This window comes from Pezoporus flaviventris, unplaced genomic scaffold (assembly GCF_033815535.1).
Source record: "Pezoporus flaviventris isolate CSIRO_AGI_PZ_B2104156 unplaced genomic scaffold, CSIRO_AGI_Pfla_v1 ptg000141l, whole genome shotgun sequence".
In the NCBI taxonomy this organism is placed as follows: domain Eukaryota; kingdom Metazoa; phylum Chordata; class Aves; order Psittaciformes; family Psittacidae; genus Pezoporus; species Pezoporus flaviventris.
The window spans coordinates 769,417-795,114 of record NW_026892689.1 but is presented as its reverse complement, the minus strand read 5'-3'; the positions used below and the strand labels follow the sequence as shown (position 1 = coordinate 795,114).

Genomic DNA, 25,698 nt, shown 5'->3' with positions numbered 1-25,698 from the left:
CTCATTTATGGTTACAGTATTTCTGAAGGAAAACAACTGTAGCATAACTACAAAATGCATTCCCCTTGAATGGTGTATATTGCTAAATAAAGCTAAACATAAGTGATGACAGTAAAATTACACGTGGATACCAAAATGCTCTGCAAGAAATATTTATGTGTCAACTGCTATAGATTAACAGTGAAATGTAAACATTAGTAGTTAATACTTGATTTGTGGTGTCAATTAGGTGATCAAATTGTAGCTATAAATCTCCCACTTCAAAACCAACTGAATTTATAAGGAAACGTGAGTACAAAATGGGCTGGAGGCTGGAAGGAAGGCAACATTTTTTTTCAAGATTAACAACATTTTAAATTAATCTGAAAAAGCACATGCACAGTTAGCATAAGTATCTTAACTCCTAGACACAGTGCAATCAAGTAAGAGCTCTTACATCCAGGGTACACCAAAATTGCAACACTAGAATAAAGCAGAATGCTTGCTCAGAGCAAACCCACATGCTACTCTGAGATTCCAGTGTAACTTTCTGTAGTTGGACTTGTTTATAGTGAAAGTTTAGTATCATACCGAGCCACAGATATGACATGGGCCGAGTTAAAATAACAGCAATAATAAAATGGCAACCAATAGGATGTAATTTCAGTAAAATAGGTACCTTACCAGTAATGTTTCAGCTCATTAGACAAAACACAAGTTATGATCTCAAAGCATCACAAATCAATGTAAATCAAAGAAACATTAAAAGCAGGGAGGGATATGTATGAGTATCCCCTTTGAAAGCTGAAAAGTCTGCAAGATGAAAATTAGGTTTCTTAGCAAAATGTTTCTTCTTGAATAGTAAGAAATTACTAACTTAGTTCACACCTTTTCAGGATCTTTAGGATTTGATTCCTGATGTTTTAAATAAAGTATTTAAGATCTGACATCTGTAATAGTTTGCTTATCTCCTTATTTGATATTTTTTCCAGACTTGTCCTACCTCACGTACTAGACACCAGGGAAACATCTCTCCCAAATTTTGTATCCCTGTCTCAGGTTCAAATATCCTTCTCATATTTTCATCATAACTTTATCTTCAGCTGTTCCTTCTCAGCTACTTACTCTTCAAGTATGCCATTCATTAGTACATGAAGTAGCTCTCTCCACAAGTAAAGTGGAGCAAACACCCACTAAATTTTTTTCTTTGGCTTTCAGGAACCCTTGTCTTCTACAGATTCTTTAAATCTGATAAAAATCTTCCTTACTTTTCCATCATAAAAAAAAAGCAAGTTTATGGCATGGTTACAGGACCAAACACTTTAATTAAATGTACAAAAGCAAAACAGAGATCTTTTTGCTTTGCTGCCCAGCAGCATGTGTTCTGCTGCATTCTATGGAAATCACTCAGTCTGTGAGGATGGTGATGGAATATTCAATAATATCATTCTAAAACACTGTTCCCCAAAATTAAAATTTCAGCCCTTTTTATCAGCCACATATGAGCCATTAATTCTGAAGTCAGTAAAGAAGACAGTAGACATTGTGCAGATCTAAAAATAAGGAGCTGAAAAGTGACAGAACTGAACCCCTCCCAGCAAAGAAAGAGCGTCACTTTCATGACACTTTTAGTCTCTAAGTACCTTCCTGTGAAAGCCATCAGAGTATTAAAAAGCTAAGTGTTGCATAAATGACTACCATTTAAAGGAAAGCTCTTTTTTTTTTTTTCTTTAAAAGTCAAGACATAAGATGGGCAGATTTAGAAACTAAAGTTCCTCTGTTCACAGAACAGGCACTGCAAAGGAGTAAAATTTTAAACGTCCCCATTTGTCCTACAGGTTTCAAACAATCTTGAAAGAGCCATTTGCTTGAGTCTGGTACTACTTTAGCTCAGAGGCTTATTTCTCAGCTGGATTTAAAATGCATGCACTGGAAATTATAAATACTACTAATTCATTTAACACACAGATTCAGCTACCTGGAAGTACTCACAGTCATCAAACACTTAGCTGTAATGCAAAACCATGATCCACATCAGAAAAGTAAGGGACAGTCTATCACAATGTTCATTCTTTCTTCCACCAAAATAAACAGGTGCTTTTCTATTGATATTAATAAAATAGCTGGGATAAATCATTATCCGAATAACTTCTTTTGTATCCATAAAAATGAATCAGTAAATAAAATGTTTCTTAAATGCATGACTACCCTTTAATTTTGCTTGCTAATGCTACCAAAATTACTTTCAGAATTTTTTTGTATCAACACTACTGTAACAGAAAACAGGAAGTCAGAAAGTATGCACAATACAAACCTACAGTATTGCATGAAAGGAGGGATTTTTGTGACAATTTTATGAAATTAAAAAAACTAATTACTTAGCTAGATTTACAAGTGTGTTACCACTAAGACTTGAAATTTTATTCTTAACTGAAAAGTGTGAAATTCTGATAGGGACTTATATCGTATAATTAAAGTTCCGATAACCCCTCAACACTACCGTAAGTATAACATTTAAAAATCATATATGACTTACTTTCATTAAAAATGTACTCAAATCCTTCCAGAGTATCAGGAAATTCGAGTGGTGGCTCATCTTTTTTCATTAGTTCATCCAAATCTATTCTAGACAATAAATCTGAAAAAAAGACAAGAAAAATTACATAATGTATGCTATGCCTTTTTTATTTTGCTGTTATCATGTTCAGATTTGTATATCTTAAGGGCAGAAGGACATCCTACATACTACTAAGCACAGGACTTTGTTCTGGGAAGTATCATTCCAGATTCAAAAGTTGGGCCTCACTCTCAGTGTATCTTCTTACTTATTTATTTACCTACCTATTTATCTCTAATGTTGACCAAAACATACAGGGACAGAGAAGTCACCAAAATCACCTCTGGTATGCATCATGGTTTTAACATGAACTTACCTAGTTTCAGTATCAAGTCATCAATACATTCTTGTTTGACTTCATGAAGAGCTTAAATTATCAAATGAACATCATCTCATAGGCATTTACTAGTTGTGTCATCACAACACTCCTTAACCTTCTCTTTGATACCCAAACAGGCTACGCTATCTGAATCCTTCTTTCAGCCACCCTCCTTTAATAACTCTCAAGGTACAAAAAACCACCATCCATTTTACTGCAAGCCAGGACACACACATCCTTGTCAGACTAGGATGGTATAACCTAGCACAGCCTTCAATCACTAAAATAAGCAGTCTTTACCTTAGATTTAAGGATTCATATTTAACCAGAGGCAAACACATAGGGACATCTTTTGCTTACATCTAACTACTACATAATTACTGTATATGCAGATAATAGTGTACAATAATCCCTTCTCTCATTGTCCACCACCACACAGTGCAATAACACTCTAACACACTGATTATTAAAAAAAAAAAAAAAAAAAAAAAAAAATCAAGAAATGATTCACCAAGATTCCACTAAAATATTTTCCTACTTCCTTAATTTGATTGAATTAATTAAAGACCACAAAAACATTCAGGAGTGCTACACAGACTTTGAACTATTATTGTTTCATAAATCAAGATACCACGTATTAAACCAAGGAAATGTGTTAAGTATTCTAAGTATACTGTACCTTTACCATCCAAAACTGTAGCTCAAAGAAAACAGTTTGAAAAGACTCATTTTCTGTAAACTTTCTTTCTTTGACATTAACTACACTTCCATCCTTTAATTACTTTAAATCATTATTTGAATAAATTTTGTATCACTATTTCTGCTTAGTCTTGTCACCAGGGACAAGGCTACATGTTACCCACATTACCTAAGCTTAGCATTGGTACATTAATCCTCTGGAATTTCTACGGTGTTTAAAATGTACTGAAAATTAGCTTCAACATTTTTCAGAGTTCCTTCCTAGAAGAAAACAACATCCTCAGAGAAAGCTTTCATAATCTGGAGTATTTATTTCTTGGACACTAATCCTGATGAAGATCAAATTACTGGCAAGTATAAAAAGGGAGTTTTACTTTTCCCATCATGAAGAATCAGCTTCTCAAAAAACATTAATTTGACATAATTAGTAGAAGTTTCAAAACAAACACCACACAGGTTTTCATCAAGGGTTACCAAAAATACACTTGTAACTGAACAAACACCATCTACCATCACTGTATAACAGAACATATATTTCTAACAATACTTCAGCAGAAATCAGATTTTTACACTGGAGTTGCAAGGTATATTCTTCTTTTCTCTTTCGAAAGACAATTTAGTGAGTAAATGTATGATGAAAGCAATTTAAATCAAATGTTTGCTTAGCTCACTTGTAGGTCTAACCAACTCCACGTACTTCCAAAACTGAAAAACACTGTACAAAAGCTGTAATACAGTGGTTTTTTTTTCCTCAGGAAACTTACTCCACTAAGTCACTTCAGTCCATCTATTTTTTAAAAGAAATAATACAAAGAAAACTCTATAAAATCAACATGGCAATCAATGCCCTGAAAATGTTTTCCCTGCTAACATTTTTGTCAGAGATTTTTAAAAGCTGTGACAAGGTTTTATAATTATAAAACATAAATGGCATAAAAACTAAATGACAAATCCCAGCAACTAAGAACACAAAAACACCAGCAAACTTTCTCAAAGGCTAATTATGAAAATATAAAATTAATGGATATATTATTGTTACCACAGATCATTATTTTTCATATCTTGTTATGAAAATACTGATAATGGACACACCATTAGACAAAAAGCATTACTATAGACAGACGAATAGTCTCTTTCAGTATTGCAGTTCCCAGACTCTAACCCATAGATATATCAAACTATTTTCCTTTGTTTAGTAACTGTTTCTGAAATGTCAATATACATAGAGAGAAGGCAGAGAGACTCATACCCTTTAATGCAGTAGTCTTCTCTTTTTCATCTGGGCATCCTGGCTGGAGCTGAGCCATCATTACCCAAACTGTCAACAGATTTAAAACACTGAGGTAGAAGTACATTAATCTTCAGTGGACAATCTGAAAATCAACAAGAATTGGAAATTAAGAGATTAACTGACTTCCACTTCAACAGATCTCATTTGCTACTGCTTATGTCACAAAAAACCCAGAACTTGTTCCTAAAGCAAAACTTTCATAAATATTATAAATCCCTAGGATATGCAAGGTAAAATGAAAATTTTCCACTCCTTCAAAATTTATACTGGATACTGAAGTCTCATCACACTATCCTGTATTAAGACACTTTACAGGAAGTGTGACACACACTCCAGAATCAAGTTTGGTCAAAGACTCAAGTTCACAAGAAATAACACTAACTTCACCCTAATCCTAAAAGGACATCTAGCAAATTGATCCTTCTTTTTTGTGATTCTAATGTAATATCAGTAAATGGTAAACCTTTTAAAGAAGCACCACACTTTGTAAGTCCAAAGCAGAAGATGTAAGAAAATGCAAAACATAAACAATAGGACTTCCACAACCTTTAAGGATTTTCTTCATCAATTAACTCCACTTTATTACTCTTATTGTACTATTTAGTTTTGGTTTTAGTAAAACTAGACAGAGCACATTTTGAACCACTGTGTTATTGGCACTGAAATGTATAAAGTAAACATCCAAATACAGAATAAACCTATATATATTCAAGGTGAGAATTTACATGCAAAATATATTTATAAATTTCTCCTACTGCACAGAAGTCAACCCAGACATTCAAATCTGTAATCCCTTTCATCTTGAATCTGACACCAGAGGAGCGAACAACCACATCACAATCACTGCTTCCTCCTTCTCTGTAAAAAGACTTCCATGCATTGAATTCTTTTTCCCTTCATCTTTCTTTGGTTCTTCATTTTATCTGTCAGTCATTACCAATCTGTTTTATTATGTTCCCCAATATACTTTACCATAGATGTCTTTCCATGAACTGTATCAGCAGGAAAAAAAAAAACCACCAACCCACAAATAAGTGTAATAAAGACTATTTTTCTATTGTCTTTAGAGAACACCTACTACATGAAACATTTTCTTGTAGATTAAGGAAAAATTCAGCAATTTAAGGTTGTTTGTTTTTTTTAAGTTGGGGTTGAAGAAAGTCCAATGATCCATTCTACAAGTTGGACCTACAGGAGACTTTGACACATTCCTTTGCAGAAGCCTGTTCCAATTACGCTGATGTGAAATGATAGTACCCTGCCAGAAGTCTTTTAAAGACACAATTCTACCAAGAAAGCTCTGCTTCGATTGTGTACCATTGTGTCACAGCTCAACATGATTCAGTCAAAATGTGTATCTTTTGGCTAACACCTTCATCAACTCAGTACTCATAACAAAGGTAATCAACAAAAATAACAGCAATGTAAGCATTACAATGACTCAAATGACTATTCACACACATGGATGGTATTAAAGACTTTTCTCACATGCCTCCAAACAGCCCACTGACAAAACATCACTGAATACAAAATTTTGTCCATCACCAGTTTGCACATTTGCAGCACAAAACTATGTACATTCTACTAAATCACTCAGAAAAGAAACAAACTAATTCCAGTTAAAATTATTAGGTGTGCTACAAAATGACAGTGATAGTGTTTTGCAATAGCCCAGATTAAAATTATTGTAGTCATACAAATTAGGTAGTACTCCCTACACAATATTTGAAAATTCATAATTGGGTGTAGATACACTAATACAGTTACAAAACACATACAGATGCTCAATAACTTCTTATTACCCAAGGGAAGAAACATAAAATTTATCTGAACAGATGTATCTTGGTAAACAAACCCCCATCCCCTAATCAGATAAATCAATGAAGAAATGAAGAATCCCTGGCATTCTTGTCTCTACAATGGATACCCTTCTTCCTTAAACAGACGAAGACCCCGCCACTGTAGGTGGTAGGTAACAGGTTCACTTGCCAAGCTAGAAGCACCAAAAAAACAAATAAATAAATAAATCAGAATTCAGCTTTTGGAGAGAGAATTTCCAGTTCTTTTTGACAAACTAAAAAAATGTTACAGCAGCCACTGGAGGGAGGACTTGATATTAGAATGAGAATGAAACAAGCACCAGTATTTTATACATTGTTTGTATGAACACAGCATTGCGGAATCCCTCACTGGTATATGTTTAAATAACAAACTGAAAAAATTACATGAGAGGTTGGATTTCCTTTCTTTGGCAGACAGGTTCCAAATCAAGTATAGTCTGATGGTGCAGAAATGAATAGTAGGAAAATTATAAAGCTCTCCCATATGCAGGAATATGCAGTTTATTCTAGGCATCAGTTTCAAGTCCCAGTGATCTTTAACTTCATACATTGAGTACTCCACGTAATCCCCAGATACTATCATCAAGTCTTTCACAGTAAGTGGAGATTATTTTAAATGTCTTATTCTGTACAATTACTTGGATACTTCTTTTAAAAACATCTTTTCTGTGATTTTTTTTTTTTTTAGCATTAGCTACAGCAAGCATTCGTCCTAACAAACAAGTTACTATTTCACCTGAAGAAATACAGTAATTAAGTTTATTGCCATGAGAATGTATATTTATTTGCATGTATCTTGCTTTCCCTGGGGAGGGACTCTACATTAGGGACTGTAGTGACAGGACAAGGGGTAATGGGTTAAAACTTAAACAGGGGAAGTTTAGACTGGATATAAGGAGGAAATTCTTTCCTGTTAGGGCGGTGAGGCACTGGAATAGGTTGCCCAGGGAGGCTGTGAATGCTCCATCCCTGGAATTGTTCAAGGCCAGACTGGAAGAAGCCTTGGGCGAGATGGTTTAGTGTGAGATGTCCCTGCCCACGGCAGGGGGGTTGGAACTAGATGCTTTTAAGGTCCTTTCCAACCCTAACTATTCTATGATTCTATGATTCTATCCAAAAATATCTTATGCATATTTCTGGGCCTCTTCTACTCTCTGCCCAGCAATACTTAAAATAATTTGGCAGCAGAAATATTCTCGTTTCATGGTTTCACATGAGACAATAAAGGGCTGCATTTTCATCGTACCTCTAAATATGCAACTATAGAGCTGATGGATTCACGACTGCATGTATTCTGACTCTCAAACAAATGCACACATACACAGATTTCAGTGAAGACTTCAATTAGTCTTCACTGTGTAAATTCAGCTTGAAATGTGGCGAAAGTTGTAGTATATAATTTGGCTCTACATTAGCAATACCTGAAACTAAGTCAATGCTACAAATGTTCCAAATAAGGCTACAAATAACTGATGTGCTAACCCACCACAAGTGCAATGTAGGGAGAAAACAAAAGTATTTTCAAACAGCGGAAGTCCCTCAAGACTTATCTGGATATAATCTCAACAGGAGTTACCAGAGTCTCTTTATTACACTGCTTCATTACAATACAGTTGAATTAGAGCTGTGTTCTTTGTAAACTGAAATGCCAAGCAAGCTATGGACAAGTGTGGGTCAGATGTGTATGATTAGACTGATGACTGAGTAAGACTCAGGGTTTTTCTGAGAGATGGCTGGGTGACACTTTGGCTCTAGTCCCTTCTCCGTACTGGTTCAACAAAGCAAAAAAATACCTCTTTTAATCTTAGTAGGATTCTCTGTCTGTAACTGGATTTTACCTATTTCAGCTTTTACTGCTCTACAGATGACATCAGTAACAACTGCACCAGTTAAGGTCATATGTCTATTCCCTCCACTCACAAGACCCTCTTTTCAGGTGCTTATAGGTTTGCCAAACTTTGGCTTTGAAAGCCAATTACTTCCAGTACGCTTTAGACTAAACTTTAGACTAGGTTTTGAAAAAGTTCAGCTAAAATATCTCTTGCATATGAAAAAGGCTCAGAGACAGTATCTTCTCCTCCGTTCTGCTGATGTTAATGAGCAGCTACAGCATCTCCTTGTTGCAAAGATCAGAATTTTAACCAGAGGATCAGCTTTCCAGTGTGTGCCTCTTGCCACTACTCTTAAAGCCTGCACAGATCTGCCCAAGTTAAAAATGTTTTGTTTTGCACACACTTACTATAGACTTATTAAGACTTACCAGAATTTCCAGAAAATGCATGTATTTGCCTAAAGCATGCTCCATACAGGTGCAAAAAGCCAGAGGGAAGATGAACAGGAGGGGAGTAATAGATGCTAGAAGAACAACATCTTTAAACACCAGAATACAAAGATCTCAAAGTCTCTCAATCTCAGTACATCGCCACATTTTATCAAATGGTGGTGGAACCTGCTGATAAAAGTACATACACGACAGTAAAGGCTGATTTGCACAGCAGCCACCTTTCAGTGCTATTCACCCAGTAAGCTCAAAAAGCAGAGAACTATGAGCTATATACATTAGCGTCCCAAACATGTCAGCAACTCAGCTGTTTATACAAGGCAGTGTCAACACAATTCCACACACTATTTTAATTATTTCAGCTTGATTTTCTTGACATGCTGGAACTGAATTTCATAAACTTATGCATGTAAACATGATCCAATAAACACGTCAAAATAATAGAAAGAGGGAGTATGACCTCAACACAGCCTCTGGGAGGTGAACAGGATGGTCTTACCAACTACACACGAGGTTCAAAATGATCATTCAGAATTCTTCTGCAGTAGCAACAGCTTTGAATACATGCACTGGTTTTGTCTGGGACACAGTAGTTTGCTTCACAGTAGCTGATACAAGACTATGCTTTGGATTTGTGATGAAAACAGTGTCATAGAATCATAGAATAATTAGGGTTTGAAAGGACCTGAGTCCCAAATCATCTCGTTCCAACCCCCCTGCCATGCATGGGCAGGGATACCTCACACTAAACCGTATCACCCAAGGCCTCATCCAACCTGGTCTTGAACACTGCCAGGGATGGAGCATTCACAACCTCCCTAGGCAACCTATTCCAGTGCCTCACTACCCTAACAGGAAAGAACTTCTTCCTTATATCCAAGCTAAATTTCCCCTGTTTAAGTTTCAATCCGTTACCCCTTGTCCTATCACTACAGTCCCTAAGGAAGAGTCCCTCCCCAGCATCCCTATAGGCCCCCTTCAGACACTGGTAGGCTGCTATGAGGTCTCCACATAGCCTTCTCTTCTCCAGGCTGAACAGCCCCAACTTCCTAAGCCTCTCTTCATACGGGAGGTGCTCCAGTCCCCTGATCATCCTCGTGGCCCTCCTCTGGACTTGTTCCAACAGTTCCATGTCCTTTTTATGTTGAGGACACCAGAACTGCACACAATACTCCAGGTGAGGTCTCACAAGAGCAGAGTAGAGGGGCAGGATCACTTCCTTCAACCTGCTGGTCACGCTCCTTTTGATGCAGCCCAGGATACGGTTGGCTTTCTGGGCTGCAAGCACACACTGAAGCCAGCCCATGTTCATTTTCTCATCAACCAACACCCCCAAGTCCTTCTCCGCAGGGCTGCTCTGAATCTCTTCTCTGCCCAACCTGTAGTTGTGCCTGGGATTGCTCCCACCCAGGTGCAGGACCTTGCACTTGTCATGCTTAAACTTCATGAGGTTGGCATCAGCCCACCTCACAAGTGTGTCAAGGTCCCTCTGGATGGCATTCCTTCCCTCCAGCGTATCAACCAAACCACGCAGCTTGGTGTCATCGGCAAACTTGCTGAGGGCGCACTCAATCCCACTGTCCATGTCACCAACAAAGATGTTGAACAAGACCAGTACCAACACCGATCCCTGAGGGACACCACTCATTACTGGTCTCCAGCTGGACATTGAGCCACTGACCACAACTCTTCGTGTGCGGCCATCCAGCCAGTTCTTTATCCACAGAGCAGTCCATCCACCAAACTGATGTTGCTCCAATTTAGAGACAAGGATGTCGTGTGGGACAGTGTTGAATGCTTTACACAAGTCCAGGTAGATGACAACATTTGCTCTACCCCTGTCCATCAGTTCTGTAGCCCCATCACAGAAGGCCACCAAATTGGTCAGGCAGGATTTGCCTTTAGTGAAGCTATGCTGGCTGTCACCAAGCACCTTGTTGTTTTTCATGTGCCTTAGCGTGCCTTCCAGGAGAATCTGCTCCAAGATTTTGCCAGGCACAGAGGTGATACTGACTGGTCATCCATTTTCCCCTTCTTGACAATGGGGGTTATATTTCCCTTTTTCCAGTCACCGTGAACTTCACCTGACTGCCAGTATGGCAATGTTGGTAGCAGCAGGACATTTTAGTTATTAGTGTTCACACGAAATCAAGGCCTTTTCTGCTTGTCACCATGTGCCACCAGCGAGCAGGCTGGGGGTACATAAGAAGCTGGGAGGAGGCACAGCTAGGACAGCTGACCCCAAATGACCCATGGGATATTCTGTGTCATATACTTTAATGCTCAGCAATAAATCTGAGAAAAAAAGGGATGTTCAGAGCTGTGGTGTTTGTTTTCCCAACTCACCGTTACACGTGATGAATCCCAGCTTTACTGGGGATGGTTGAACACCTGCAATTCTGTATTTTGTTTTGCTTGCTTTTGCACAGCTTTTGCTTTAACTATTTCACTGTCTTTGTTTCAACCCATGAGTTTCCTCGCTTTCACCCTTCCCATTCTTTCCAACATCCCAATGCACAGAGAATGAGCAAGCGGATATAGGGGGCTGCCTACAACACACATACAACTAAACAACAACAATGCATAATACAATACTCTCTTAAATCTCCAGAATATCAATAATTGAGTGTATGGATATAGCCCTACTTCTGTTGAGGCAGATGGATAGTTATCTGACAAATCAGGCAGGCAACTCTGGGGACAGGAAAAGTGAAGGCAGTAGAATGCTGCATGAAGAACGCTGCATGGATAACTCAATTCACAATCTGCAGATGTTCTTATGGAGTATTATTCAATTCCTGAAAACCGAAACATTTTCAGATTTCTGTATATTCTATTTTTTTTTTATATTTAATATTTATTTTTTTATATTTGCCAGGCATTCAGTCTGAATGATTTCTTTCAATGCTCAGAACTATGGGCAGGTGGATTACCGTCTTAAGAACTTTGAAGAATCTTCCCCAGCTCTGCCAATCTCAGCACCCAAGCGTACGATGATGAGCAGGACATTAATTTCAAGATGCCTTTAACCACCACCTTCTTCAAAGTCTGGCAATAATCCTCCACAAACAACAAATGCTAGGGAAAATTCAAGGTATTTAGTTTATGAAGAACTAATGGTGTTCTGCAATTAAAGGCTCAAAAAAACCCCATGCAACGTGCAATAATGCCATATTCAGTGCTAGATTTGTATTGTGTTGTTCCATTAATGCATAGGGCTACATCTCAGATGATGAGGAGAAAAACAAATGTTGAAGCAATATAATCATTTTGAAAACATTTCAGATTTGTGTGAAGTGCTCTTTAATTACAGAATCAAATATTCTTGTCAGTGTATTTTGCAAGGATAAGTCACAAGGACTTTGCACAGTATTACCTCATAACATACCTGAAATTACTCTGTGATTGTTTATAAAAAAGCCCTGGTTTGGATGACATTTTAAGATTACTACACTGTCAGTTTTAACAAGATTCTGTCTTGAAAGATGGGGTAGAGAAGACTGACTCTCAGTAGCCTCATCTCTGTACATACTAAGCAGTTACAGGACAAAGCTAGAATTTTTAATCTTTTTTTAATGGCATCTTCTCTCAAGCAATCCCATGGGTCAGAGAAAAAGGCCTCTGAACACCATAAAACTTGAAGACTATTAAAAGAGCCTTCTCTTAGGACAGACGCCAATGTAATTTGCAGGATGGCCACAGAAGAACAGAGAGAGACTGGAAAACTCTAGGGAAACGCTTCCTGCTTAGTCTACCATCAGAAGCTGCTAAAAAACCCTAGACAGATGCATATGTCTCTAGTACTTTAAAACCACTTTTTTCTTCTCTCCCCTTTTGCTCTTAAGTAACAGTATGACTTTCAGAAGAGCTATCTGCCATTCAGACTCCTGAAAAGAATACAGACAAATCAGGCGGAAATGCAGTTAATCCAGGTCTGCAGCCCAGGTCCTCATACACAGCAAGATACTTCTAATTCTACTCCAGGCTCCATGCTGAGGAGGTGCATGAAAAAAGACTAGGGAAAACTAAGCAGCACCCAGATTTCTGTGACATGCCTGCTTCCTCCACCACCTTCCAGAATGTGCACATGAAAAGAATAAATATCACCACTCCACTACTCTGTGTCTAACGCAGACACCCTGATGACACAGAAATATCTATAACAGATGGATGCTATGCAGAATCAAATCACACACAACTGAGAAGAGCACGCAGGGCTACTGCAGACATCAGTTCATCATCAAAATACCTTATTTCAGAATCAGACTAAAAGGCCCCAAATTCCCATAGTATACCTATCTCCTCTCTGCACCAGCATCTGCCTCAAGAATTCTGCGTTACAGCTCTGCCCATAGCTTCTCCTGCTGTAGGATACTCATCCCTTCAATTTTATCATTTCTCCCGGCTTTATTAGTACAGTATCTCAAACTTCTTTGCTCTGCTCTCAACTTGAGGGGCAGCACATGCTATTTGGCCAGCTTAACCAAGAAGCACTGCTTCATTTCAACTAGCTGGTAGGCAAAGCAAATAGCCCTGCTAAACACATGCAATCCACAGCTTTGCTTCTGCTGATTGTCAAAAAGCAGCACTACATTGAGATATATATAAACAATGTGAATAATGTAAACACATTATCCTTTTAGCTCAATATTTAAACTAACTTGATCTTAAAATTCTGACTGCAACATAACTGTCTTTGATTTTTTTACATTAGTGGTTCCTCTTTTACTTTCCATTACAAAACAATAAAAAGAACAAAGATTAGAAAAAAGCAAACCAATTAAATTTCATTTTCCTTACTGGTTCAGCTTTAAAAATGGAAAATCTAATATTTACGTTAAAAATATTCCATTAATTGCCTCAGTCAGTTAACTATAATCACATTTCTCTAGACAGCTCTCCTACTACCTTATACAACCTTGCTATTTCTGCCCAGAGCCAAAACTGCCAGAGAGCTCTAACCATTGCACTGTAGAGCAGTGCCTTTCTAGGCTGGAAAAGATGTCTGGAAGAGGTCTGGTACCCAAGCCTCCACTGGACCTTCCTTTGTTACAGCTTGCATCAGGTAAGCCAGGGTGTTGCTAAGACAAGCTATTTCCAGTTAATGAAATTCTGCTACACCTTTGAGGAACTTACTCCAATATTTAGTATTTCTAACAGATTTTCTTTTTCTCATACACAGATGAAATTTCTTCTCTCACCACGCATCCTTATGAACAGAAAACACAACTCCTCTACAACGACCAGAAGGTACTGGATGACTGACGAAATCTCTCCAAGCCTTCTCTCCTCTACAGACTTCCTTGAACCTTTCACCAAATGCTGACTTCTCTAACCTGCTCATCATCCTTCCAGCATACTAACGATCCTGGTGATGGGTACTTCTCTAATTTTCCAATGCCCCTCTTGAAATGAGGGAAAAAAACATACATAGTACCCTAGGTATGCTTTATCAGTACAAGGAAGGACATGCTGCTGGCACTCTTCAGCTTGCCATCCCACAGCACCTCCAGCTCCCTTTCAGAAGAGCTACAGCCCAGCCAGTACTGCTGCTAGAAAACAAAATCAATGATTTAACAGTATTTCCCAAGATTACTCCTCAGCAGTATTTAGGGAAGACTAAACTCCTAATAACTGTTACTTAAAACTTTTCAGAAAGACATCAAGTGCCTCATGACATGGCTATTTTATTGACATTAAACAGTCTTGAAATTTGAATGATTTACCTTAAAGTACTCCCTTTACAAAATGTTGTATCTGTTATACTGGAGCAGTAACTGCAATCAACGAAACTCATTACCTGAACAGTTTATTTTGTCATTTCATTATTAATAGAATTTTTCATTAGGATCCCCATATTTTACCCAAACTGTGTCAGACAGCTAAACAATCTATTATTGTCTGGATTGAACCACTCTCTTCTACCAAGTACTGGTCCTGACACATTGTCAGCACTTTTCCCATCTTCTAGGATTTCCTTACCATTCCAAATAGTATTTAAAATTATTAACAAAGGACTTCCCTTAAAGCCACTTTTATCATTCTTTAACATTAATAATCACTCTCAGAAAAGACTACAACTAACCATTACATCAGAAGAAGCAGCAGTCTTCTTGACTCTTTCAGACTGCAGTTAGATGCCTTTATAGAAGGAATACTGCTGTTAAACACAACTTAGTCATTTGAATAATGCGGTAGCCGAAAAATGTAACAGCTACAAGAGAGTTTATGGATACAAGAACAGTATTTAAAGGACAAGAGTAAACAATCTGTTCCATTATTCTACCTTTGTGTCAGCTCATGATCAGATGGATAATGTCTAACACTGAAAAGTCATGTAAACAAAATACATACGTACTAAGGTCTGTCCATATTAAAGTTCTTATTTTTATACCAACCTCTAGAGCAGCTGGCCATACTGCTTCAAGACTACCTGAAAATTCACACAAGAAAAGCAGAGATACACTATAAAGTGGAAAAATTACAAACCTGCAGCAGCCTCACTGACTCACTTCTGAAAGCACATTATAGGCAATCCATTTTCTCACGTAACTGACAATTTTCAATAAAATCTGCGCTGAAATAGCATCACGGTATCCTTACATAAACTAGAATTCTATGTTTTTATTTTTTTTTAATTAATTGAAAGCTTCACCAAGCATTATAAAGTCACATTAGCAGACTAAACACTGGACACAATGAATCTGGAAAGAAAAATATCCCATTAGCTACCAAAAAACAATTACAGCACAGCAAAAAAATGTTACAAGGATCCACATGATAGTGTAGCCAACCCTTCAATCTTTTATGCTTTTAACATACTCCCAAATGAATGCAGAAGCAACATTTCAGTTGCAACAGCTTCAAGATGTGACATAGTGTGAAGAAGCAAAAACCTTTTGCCCTCCTTGTGCTGGAGAAGGAGGTAAAAGAAAAAATCTTAGAGAAACCAAAAATTTCAGACTGTTCAGGCTTTGTTATTAAATTCTATTGTAAACCATGAAAAAGGATACAGAAAAAAAACAGTTAAAATGAGAGAGAAAAGCAGGTGGAAAGTAATAATAACAAAACCCCAACATTGTTAATAAAATACAAGCAGCACTAAGAAAAAAAAACAAAAAAAACCACCTTCTTGATGTAGATGAAGTTTAGCACACTTGGTACAAATCCAGAAGGTGACACAAAAGATCTAATAAAGTTCCCCCAAAAAATATGGGAAGAGGGACAGACCACTGTCCTTGGAGACATTCAGTACTAAAAGCACCTAAGAACTTAAGCATCATTCACTCCACATGAAAAATTATTTGAAATTAGGACTCAAGTGCTTTAAAACCAAACTAACTGTAGCAGTAAGAGCACTATTATTTTTATATTGATGGTAAAACATGTCTCAACTAGTCAGCTGTTTAACTACCGTAAGAATTAGGTAAAGGTTCTAAACTAAATGGAAAGCAACTACCAAAATAAGTCTAGACCTAAAAATTACTCCACTACAAAGTACTTCTCAAGTCTTGCAAGAATCAGCTGAAGCAAATTTCTCCATTCAAAGGGATACACCTTTTGTGTTTCTGTCACTGAAACTTCACCAAACACCATGAATATTATTTCAAGCTTCTGAAGTTTCGAAATGGAAAACATCACAATTTTGAAGAAGGTAACAAATATTTTCAAGACTACATACATCTACTGTCGCTCAAAAGCTTAGAAAGAGACCTGGAGAAACAAGTCAGTGAAGAAGATGCTGGTGATAACATTGTAGCTACTTTAGGAAAAGCACTGCCTGTAGGCTGGGGGACACAGGCCTTCTCCTCTGTTCTTTCCTGCTGAGACTCATCTGGAGTGATGTGTCTGATTCCAGACCCCCAGTATGACAGAGACACAGACATACTGGAGCAACACCAGTGGAAGGCTACAAAGACATTTAAAGGCTTGGAGGACCCTGGAAAAGCTGAGAGAGCTTGGACTATTCAGCCTGGAGAAGAAAAGCCTAAGAGTGGGTTTAATCCCTGTTAAAACCTGATGAGGAAAGACCACTAAGCCACAGTCCTCCGACTGGTGCCCAGTGAGAACTGCCAATGGGCACAAACTGGACATCTGAACATGAGGAAAACCTCCCCTACTCTTAGGGTGGTCAAGCACTGGAACAGACGTTACAGAAATCTCTGTCCTGGGACATTTTAAAAGCTCAGTGAACACTGCTATAAGTAATCTCCTCTAGGTGACCCTGCTCTGGGCACTGGTGTTGGACCAGACAACCACCATGCTGTTCTGTGGAGACAAGAAAAATTTTAAGTGCAATACAAATGAATATGCAAAAAGTACGTCTGTGTGTATATATATAAATTTATACATATGTTAGTCACCTCCCACAACAGCAACGAACAGCTTCTAACAACGAATGTGAGAATCATTATGTGCAGCATGTGCTTGAGCAAGAATGAACAGCTCATGGTCTCAGGGGTTTCAGTTTTGTGTTTTCAGGAATTTCTTTTTGATTCGGTTTCAATTTGTGTGTAACAGCCAAAATTTATCATCATGAAACTGTCAAAACCATCAGGGCCACAGCCATGACAAATTTGTGAAAGCTGACAACACTGGGTATTACTCATTCTACTGGTAACCATTATTTTAAGTGCATTAGAACACCTTTAAGCTGGTTAGAATCATCCTGCATATGAATAAAACCTTTAAGTGTACATATCATGTTTCCAAAGATGATAGCACACACTTAAATATGTGTGCCCTCCTTACCCAAAGACACTATTAAAACATTGCCAAGTCTACAAGTCTTAGGAAATAGGAAAGGCAAGGGGAAACCTCCCCACCAAAGCTGGAGCTCTCCTTTCCATGAGGTAGGTGGTAGTGCACTCTTCAGCAGTAACAGAGAAACCATGTCCCCCAGTATCACTGACAACTAAACTAACCCGCTTGACAGGATATGAATATTTTGGCTGTAAATAAAAATCTATTCCAATGTCAAACTATCTTTTTCAGAAGCATATTTCTCCTAATTTTGCCGCAGCCCTTTTCTTCCTGTCTCTTACGAAATTTTATGTCCTTTCTCTTTCTGGCATCCTTTCCTATACCTGCAGACTGCTGCCTCTCTTAAAATACTCTAGTCTGAGCAAATTCTCTTTCCCCATTGCACTTTTTTTCCCTAAACTTCTGAAGACTCTTGTTGTGTTCCCCTGGAAGACTCTCCCATGGGCTCAAAACATTTCTTAAATGTGATGCCCCAAACTGACACAGTTCAAGCAATACGGAGTTAAATTATCATGTGATATGTTTAAATATGTCCCTTCTAACTATACATCCCAGAAGAATGATTACCATTATTACAAGAGCACAGTGCTACTGACACACGTTCAGGCTATGATTCACCTAAAAATCTGAGATTCTTTTTTCTAGAATTACTGCTATTTCATATTTATGTAGGGAACCATCTAATCTAAACACAGTACGTTTTGCATTTGTCCTTTTAAACGGCATTATTCCTTTTATGTTTTTTATTCAATTTTTCTAAGCCATTGGAAATTCTAAATTTATTCTTCACAGAACTTGAATCCTCTCACAGTCTGGTACTATGTAAAATTAATAAACGTACTCTCTACACCAACATCATCCAAGTAATTAACAAAGGTGTGGTGGGTGCCAGGTGCCCACTATCTATCGCTGTCCTCAGCTGGACAAGGAAAAGAAAATATCACAAAAGGCTCGTGGGTGGAGATAAAGGAGGGGAGGGAACACCCACCAATTACCATCATGGGCAAAACAGACTCGACTTGGGGAAATTAATTTACTACAGATCAAACTGGAGTAGGGTAATGAGAAATACACGCAAGTCTTAGAAACCCTCCTTCCAGGCTCAACTTCACTTCTGAATTCCCTACCTTCCTTTCCTCCAGCAGTCCATATGTCAGGGAGTGGGGGTTGTGGTCAATTCATCCCACATTGTCTCTTCTGCTACATCCTCCTCACACTCTTCCCGTGCTCCAGTGTGACGTCTCTCCTACGGGAGACAGCCCTCCACCAACTTCTCCAACATGGGTCCTTCCCACAGGCTGCAGCACTCCATGACCTGTTTCAGCAAGGGTCCCCTCAAGGGTGTAGCACTTCAGGAACAGACAGCTTCAGTGTGGGTCCCCCACCAGGTCACAGGTCCTGCTAGCAAACCTGTTCCACTGTGGGCTTCTTTCTCCCTGGGGCCACAGGCCTGCCAAGAGCCTGCTCCAGCACAGGCTTCCCAGGTTCACAGCATCCTTCAGGCATACCCCTGCTCCACCATGGACCACCATGGGTTGCAGGGGACATCCTTGTCTCACCATGTTCTGCACCATGGGTTGCAGGGGAATGAATCTCTGCTCTGGCACCTGGAGCACCTCCTCCCTCCTTCCTCACTGACCTTGGGGTCTGCAGAGCTGCTGCTCTCACACATTCTTACTCCTCTCTCCAGCTACAGTGACATGGCTTATTTTTTAATTCCCCTTGTAAATATGTTATCCCAGAGGCACTACCACTGCTGCTGATGGGCTTGGCCTTGGCCAGTGGTAGGTCCGTCCTGGAGCAGGCTGCACTGTCTCTGTCAGACATGGGGAAGCTTCCAGCAGCCTCTCACAGCAGCCATCCCACAGCCCCCCCAAACCAAAACCTTGCCATGCAAACCAATACTAAAGACATAACCTCATTTGTTTTTTCCACTGCATTTCCTCCTTTGTCAAAAGGTAGAATGAAAGTGTTCACTTGATAAAGAGCTACTCGGTTTTTCGTCTGACGTCCCTCTTTCGAGCTTTTCTGCCATCTTCAATTCCTCTTCCCCCATGTTTAAGTGCCTCTTAATCATCCTCTCCTACTTCTTTCACAACCACCCCATCATTCCACCCCAACAGCTTCTAGTGCCATTCTATCCCTCTTCAATCCCCCCTCATTCGTCCTTTCATAAACACACCACCAACTCAACTCCTCATTCCAAACTTCTGCTCATCCACTCTACTCCAGTCCCCTGGTTTCATTCATCCTGCCATTACCAAATGAGCATGGGGATTACAAAGCCATCAAGCATCTTCCTCAGGCCAAACTCCCAGTTGTCCACTTCCACTGCTCATCCTCATGACAGTACAGTGGTGGAACAGGCACACTTAGTTATTCTGTGGTGCCAGCAGACACATCCAAACAATGAAAAGAGCACACCATGTCTTGCACAGGTGGAATCACTGAAGATTTTTACACTAAGACTGCTGAAGCTGAGACCTGACACAAAAGTAGTCGAAAAAAAACAACTCATCAAATACCGTGTTTCTCATCCAAACCACTGAGGCATCACATCACAGCACCATGTACTCCGGAAAGCTCAATAGTTTAAAACTACCGTAAGTACAAAGCTTTCTTATATTCCCATTAGTAGTCCTGCTTAAAGATGTTAATTCTCAGAAAATTTCTAAGCAATATGCTTTTGAGTATTTTCTCTGGACATCACTGGGTAGGCAAATGTCACCTCAAAGCTTCCTGAGCTTCCCAAAGGCATAACTACTAGCTTTGCAAACTGTAGTTTGTCTCCGATACAAACAGGCAACAGTCTCCTCTCTTGTCCCAGGAAAATGCAGATATTGGCTGGTATCAAGATACTGGAATTCCCATCTCAGCATATTTCCATTCCACCTCTCCTCCCTAAACCAACTACCTCACACAGGCAAGTATTCAAACTTCTGGTTATTTCAGTGTGATCCTCTCACAATTACTCCTTAGGGAGTTATCCTGTTTTTTATGCATACTTAAATATTCACCAGAAACACAAACAAGGAGAACAGAACTAACAGGAAAAAAAAAAAAATTGAAAGATAAGTGTTTTTTAAAAAAATCTTTAATTGCCCACAGAATGCTGTTGGGAAGATAACAGACAAGAACTTAAAGCACTCCTGCAGGAAGGTACCTTCAACCTATCTGATAGTAGTGAAGTTGGCTGGATGACTCACATCAATGTGATGCCAGAAATCAAGATACATAACCTATTTAGAAAGAGCAAAAATGGAGAACAAACGGTACTGTATGCCAAAAATGTCTGTTTCTGAGTCACTGACAACAGAAAATCATGTCTTAAGAAATAAAGCACAAGTCAGGATACTAGCTGTGATTTACTACAGACACGAAAGCTTGCATAGCATGGCGGTTAAGCATCTATTGCATGTTGTGGGAAATAAAAATTTCATTATCACACTGGACATAACACAGAGTGAGATAACCTGGAGCTTTTATGCTGCCATTATCAGAACATGCTTGAAATTTCTAAAAATTGAGGACAATTTCTTATACTGAGAAATGTTAAATCTAACCCAAGGGAAAGCTGCGCTCGACTTCATCCAGACAGATAACAAGTACCCCACTGTGTCACAGAGAACAAATACAGAACAAAGACTGTTCTTGCCCCCAGGTCTTAGAAACAAAGGACATATTCCCAAACAAATCTTTGCAAAATGACTTAAGTGGTCCCACCCCCTACCCATGCTATCTCCTCAGCTGTGCTGGCACAACTGGCTGTTGCAATGCATTGCAAACCATTTCAGGAAAACAGATCTGAGTTAAACTAGAATAGGAACCTGATCCAACCTTCTCCTCATGCCCCTCTCCCCGCTTCTGGCCCCTTTTTATCTTTTTTAAGAGTATACTTATGAATTTTCAGATTTCGTTCTTGACCTGGTACAACTGAGGTGACAGAACAAGGCAGGAACACACATCTGCTGGCTGAAAACTTTTTAGCTTGATTTGCCAACAAACATAAGAAACAAAATACAGATAAAGCAAAAGAAGGACTCGATAAACAATCGTTGTGATAGGTAATAGTTTATTCTTCTAAATTTCAAACCTTGCTATTCCAAAATGCAAACATTTAGAATAAAGTATCAAGAAAACTCCAGTTTTTACTTATCAACTAGCATGTATCAAATGCAAGTTTGCATTTATAAGAGCTTTCTTTATTTTGATGGTTGTGCCTACTCCGAAATCTTTTGCCTTGCCTTGGGGCTGAGCAGCTATATTAACACAGTCTTGCACCTTGATAACTACCAACATACAGATACACACAATTCCTAGTCACTCAAATTTTATTTCACAGGATTTAACTGTATGCTTCAGTGGGGAGACACTCTTTCAGTACACAGAGTATTATTCTTCAACAGAGATACAGACTGTGTGCATGAGCACACTTATTTATCCCTCATTTCACCACATTTCCATAATGCCTTTATCTAATGGCTCTTTCACTGAGTCTTCCTGTTAGCATATTTATCCTTTCAACATACTTCCAGTTTTGTTTTTGACTGTGGGTATCTGTTTTTATTTATATCTGGTCCACTTACTCAGCATCTTATTTCTTGAGATGGCTTTATGGCACACATGTACTACAAGAGGAATTACACACTCATTTGTTAAGAAAAAAAACAGCTGTTTTCAAGATTGCCTGGCTATACTCCAGTGCTTAAGACAAGAAGGACTGTTATTTCTCTAATGAATCAGGATACTTTTTTCCTTCAAGCACAGAGGTATACAATGGCTGCAAAGTACAATAGACCTCCTAACTCCCAGCATTTAGCAGAAATGAAACACAAATGAGGTCCTCTACACCTGATCCTAAGCCAAAATATACTTCAGTAAAGGAATGATGAGCAACAGGAGAACCCATTTTTCCTGAGTCTCACCAGGAGCTTTTGTCATCCAGCTGCATAAAGCTGACATGGCAAAGAAAGCTCAGTAGGCCAGTGCAGTATGTATATTGCAGCTGAAATGTCCAGAGAATTCAAAACAAATATCTTAAAATACTTAATTGCAAATGGAAAATGGCAACTTTATGAAACTTATAATTCAGAAAAATCCAGCCTAGCTGTCTTGGGAAACAGTGCACAATTTCCAAAGACATCTTCTTATTAAATTTCATCTTTCTTATCTACTTCTTGGAGATGCCTGGAGGGACTTAAGAGTAATCAAGAATATCTTCAATACAGTCAAAAACATTTTCTATGTGTCCTCCTCAAAAAAATATTTAAACTTTGACTTGAAATTCGCAGCAAACAGGAAAACTTCCAAATTAACAACTGGAGTACCAAGAGGAACACCGTACTATGACAGGCCAGACTATACATATACAAACATCAAGAAACATAAATACCAACATTCAGTGCCACCTGTGCTTCAGGTACAGACCTGCTTCCAGTCAACATCAGAACTGGTCAATCTGCAGTCCATCTGACACCATGTACATTCTAAACATCATCACTCTTTCTAGACATATGATAAAGAACACTTTCGTTCACTTGTCTGCCTGAGAAAAAAACCCATTTACTGACAGAGGAGTTTCCTAAATTTACCACTGTACTAAATATATTGTTTCAGCTAGTATTGCACCTGCTAAGATAAAACTTATTTCAGGTAGATATTAAAAAACAGTACTTCCGAACCTTAAATGACTATACAGCAGGCTTTGCACAGACTGATCCCCTTAGATTTTTGCTGGGCAACAGGAAGCTGGAAGAATCCAGAAATTAACTGTAAAGCAGAAACACCTAGAATTAGCCTGATAAATTCTACAGTTCATCTTTCCTCTTCGTTCACCTGCTCATCAGAATACAAACTTCAGTTACATCAAGCTGGAGGCGAATACTCTTCAGGAAAGTGCAATGCGAATAAATGCAACTACATAAAACTGCACTGCTACACAGTCAGGTGATCTCTTATGTTCAGGAGGGATGGGGCAAGAAGAAGAAAGGCGTGCCGTCCCTTCCAACAGTAGGGACATAAACATGAACAGGCTGCGAAACTACACCAAGGCCATTCCATTAACAGAGTGGGTCTGTAGCTGCAGGGAAACTACTTGTGGGTCCCAGCTTCATTCCTAGAAGCAGCCAGCCGTAAAACAAAACCCACTGCCAAAACTGGCACTGATAAATGACCAATGATGAGCTGAGCAGAAAAGCAATAGTTATAGAAAATTGAATGCTGTCTTTTCACTTTCCAGAAAAACATGGTCGCATTAGCGGTACAGTGTGAGGAATGCTGTGAATAGTTAAATTCACTAACAGCAGTCAGTCCTCATTCCAGAGTCTTCCTCTGAAAAATAAAAAAAAAAGTGTGCATATATAATGCACATTCTAACCATGTCACTTAAAAAACTGAGGAACATCCATGAAAAACAACTAATTTAAACCCATTAAATTGTACTTCAGGAATTCTGTATATTTCAGTGCAAATCGGTGAAACTGATCTACAGGCTAAGCAGACAGATATATGACCACACTTACAAAGAGAATACAACAGTCTCCTATAATGCACAAAAAAAAAAAAAATTCATAGGGCATCATTAAATTTCATAAGCAAATGTTTTCCTGCCAACTGTTATCCAATTTGTTTCAGTAAGCGAGTGGAAAAAAATAAAAAAAGATATCCATTCATTCTTTGTCTGTATGCTTAACTTCAAAGAATTCCAGGAATCTATTGTAAATCTAAAAAAACTCCTCAGTCACCACAGCACATTGTTCCCTAAAGGAACACTGGGTCAAATTCAAAGTAGCAGCAATAGAATTGCATTCAGAACTTTTTCTATAGAGCCTGCAATGGACAAAACCTCCAAAGTCAGCACCGAGTCTTCAGGGGGCAAAAGAAAAAATATGGCTGTGAACTTAAAAAGAAGGGAGACCAACAGATAAATCCCCACTGAGTAATTATAAGGAGAGGCTCTCCCAAACATTAGCTAACCAGTACATAAAAGGCAGTTCAGTAAAGACCACAGTCAAGTCAACTAGTGGATTAACATACAGTCATAATTGGCTGCCATCACTGAATAAGCAACCTGAAGAAAACAGACAAAATCCAGCCACTGGTGAAAAAACCTCCAATAATTAAAGATATTTCAGTAAGGCAGACAGCACTCTGAGCATGCACTATGCTTCTGAAATGACGATTCCCCTGGCCACCTCCAGCTGCTCAGTACTGTTGGCCTGCTGGAAGTTTTCATCTCATTCCTACACTTACAAACACCTGCTAACCTATTTCAGACACAAAGAGTCAGGTTAGCTTTAACACTGTAATTATTACACCTGCCTTTGCCTACCCTCTTTTGATAAAGGTGGTATGGGGAGTGCCCAGACCAGCACCAGGGGTGGCACACAAGACCTCCAGCACAGGCAGGCAGGAAGTAACGGCAGCAACTTCGACAGCGGAGACAGCCACTGCTTGGGGCTTCTGTCTACAGCCACCCTGCGAATTTAGACCAGCACTTTAGTGAGCAAAACACAAGGTGAAGTAATATCTGAAACACTCAGAACACCAGATCAATTCCCAACCCAGAGGACCATATGAAGACACGCTTCCTATATTTTACATTGGTATCACCTAGTGATAACCCCCTAAGCCATTAAGTATCTTTGACTGCCAAGTCTTTAGTTTTTCCTACACAACGGCTTTATCTTTTCCTACCTAATTACATAATACCTTATTTTAATGTCCCACAGACATCTCTAACCAACAGGCTATTATCAGACAGCTTTACCAGGGACAGTATAACATATCGCCAATCCCCTTTCACACACAGTCTCATTAATGACACCAAGAAAATATTAATGATTGCTAAAAGGACTCCACCTTTTCGCTGTACTAGTGGTAACTGCGCTTCTTCGAAGGCAGTGTCAC

At 38.8% G+C, this 25,698-nt stretch overlaps 1 protein-coding gene across 2 annotated transcripts in view; it reads right to left on the bottom strand.

The window, feature by feature from the left end:
- ARB2A (ARB2 cotranscriptional regulator A) overlaps positions 1 to 24,111 on the bottom strand; it is a 295,189-nt gene extending 271,078 nt beyond the window's left edge. For both annotated transcript variants that reach the window (XM_061479091.1, XM_061479090.1), the window contains exons 1-3: positions 24,087 to 24,111; positions 4,864 to 4,987; positions 2,516 to 2,617 (exon numbers count right to left, since the gene is read on the bottom strand). In XM_061479091.1, coding sequence (XP_061335075.1) covers positions 2,516 to 2,617; positions 4,864 to 4,969 — 208 coding nt within the window. In that variant the 5' untranslated portion in view covers positions 4,970 to 4,987; positions 24,087 to 24,111. The remainder of the gene's footprint in view (positions 1 to 2,515; positions 2,618 to 4,863; positions 4,988 to 24,086) is intronic.
- Positions 24,112 to 25,698: the final 1,587 nt, after the last annotated feature.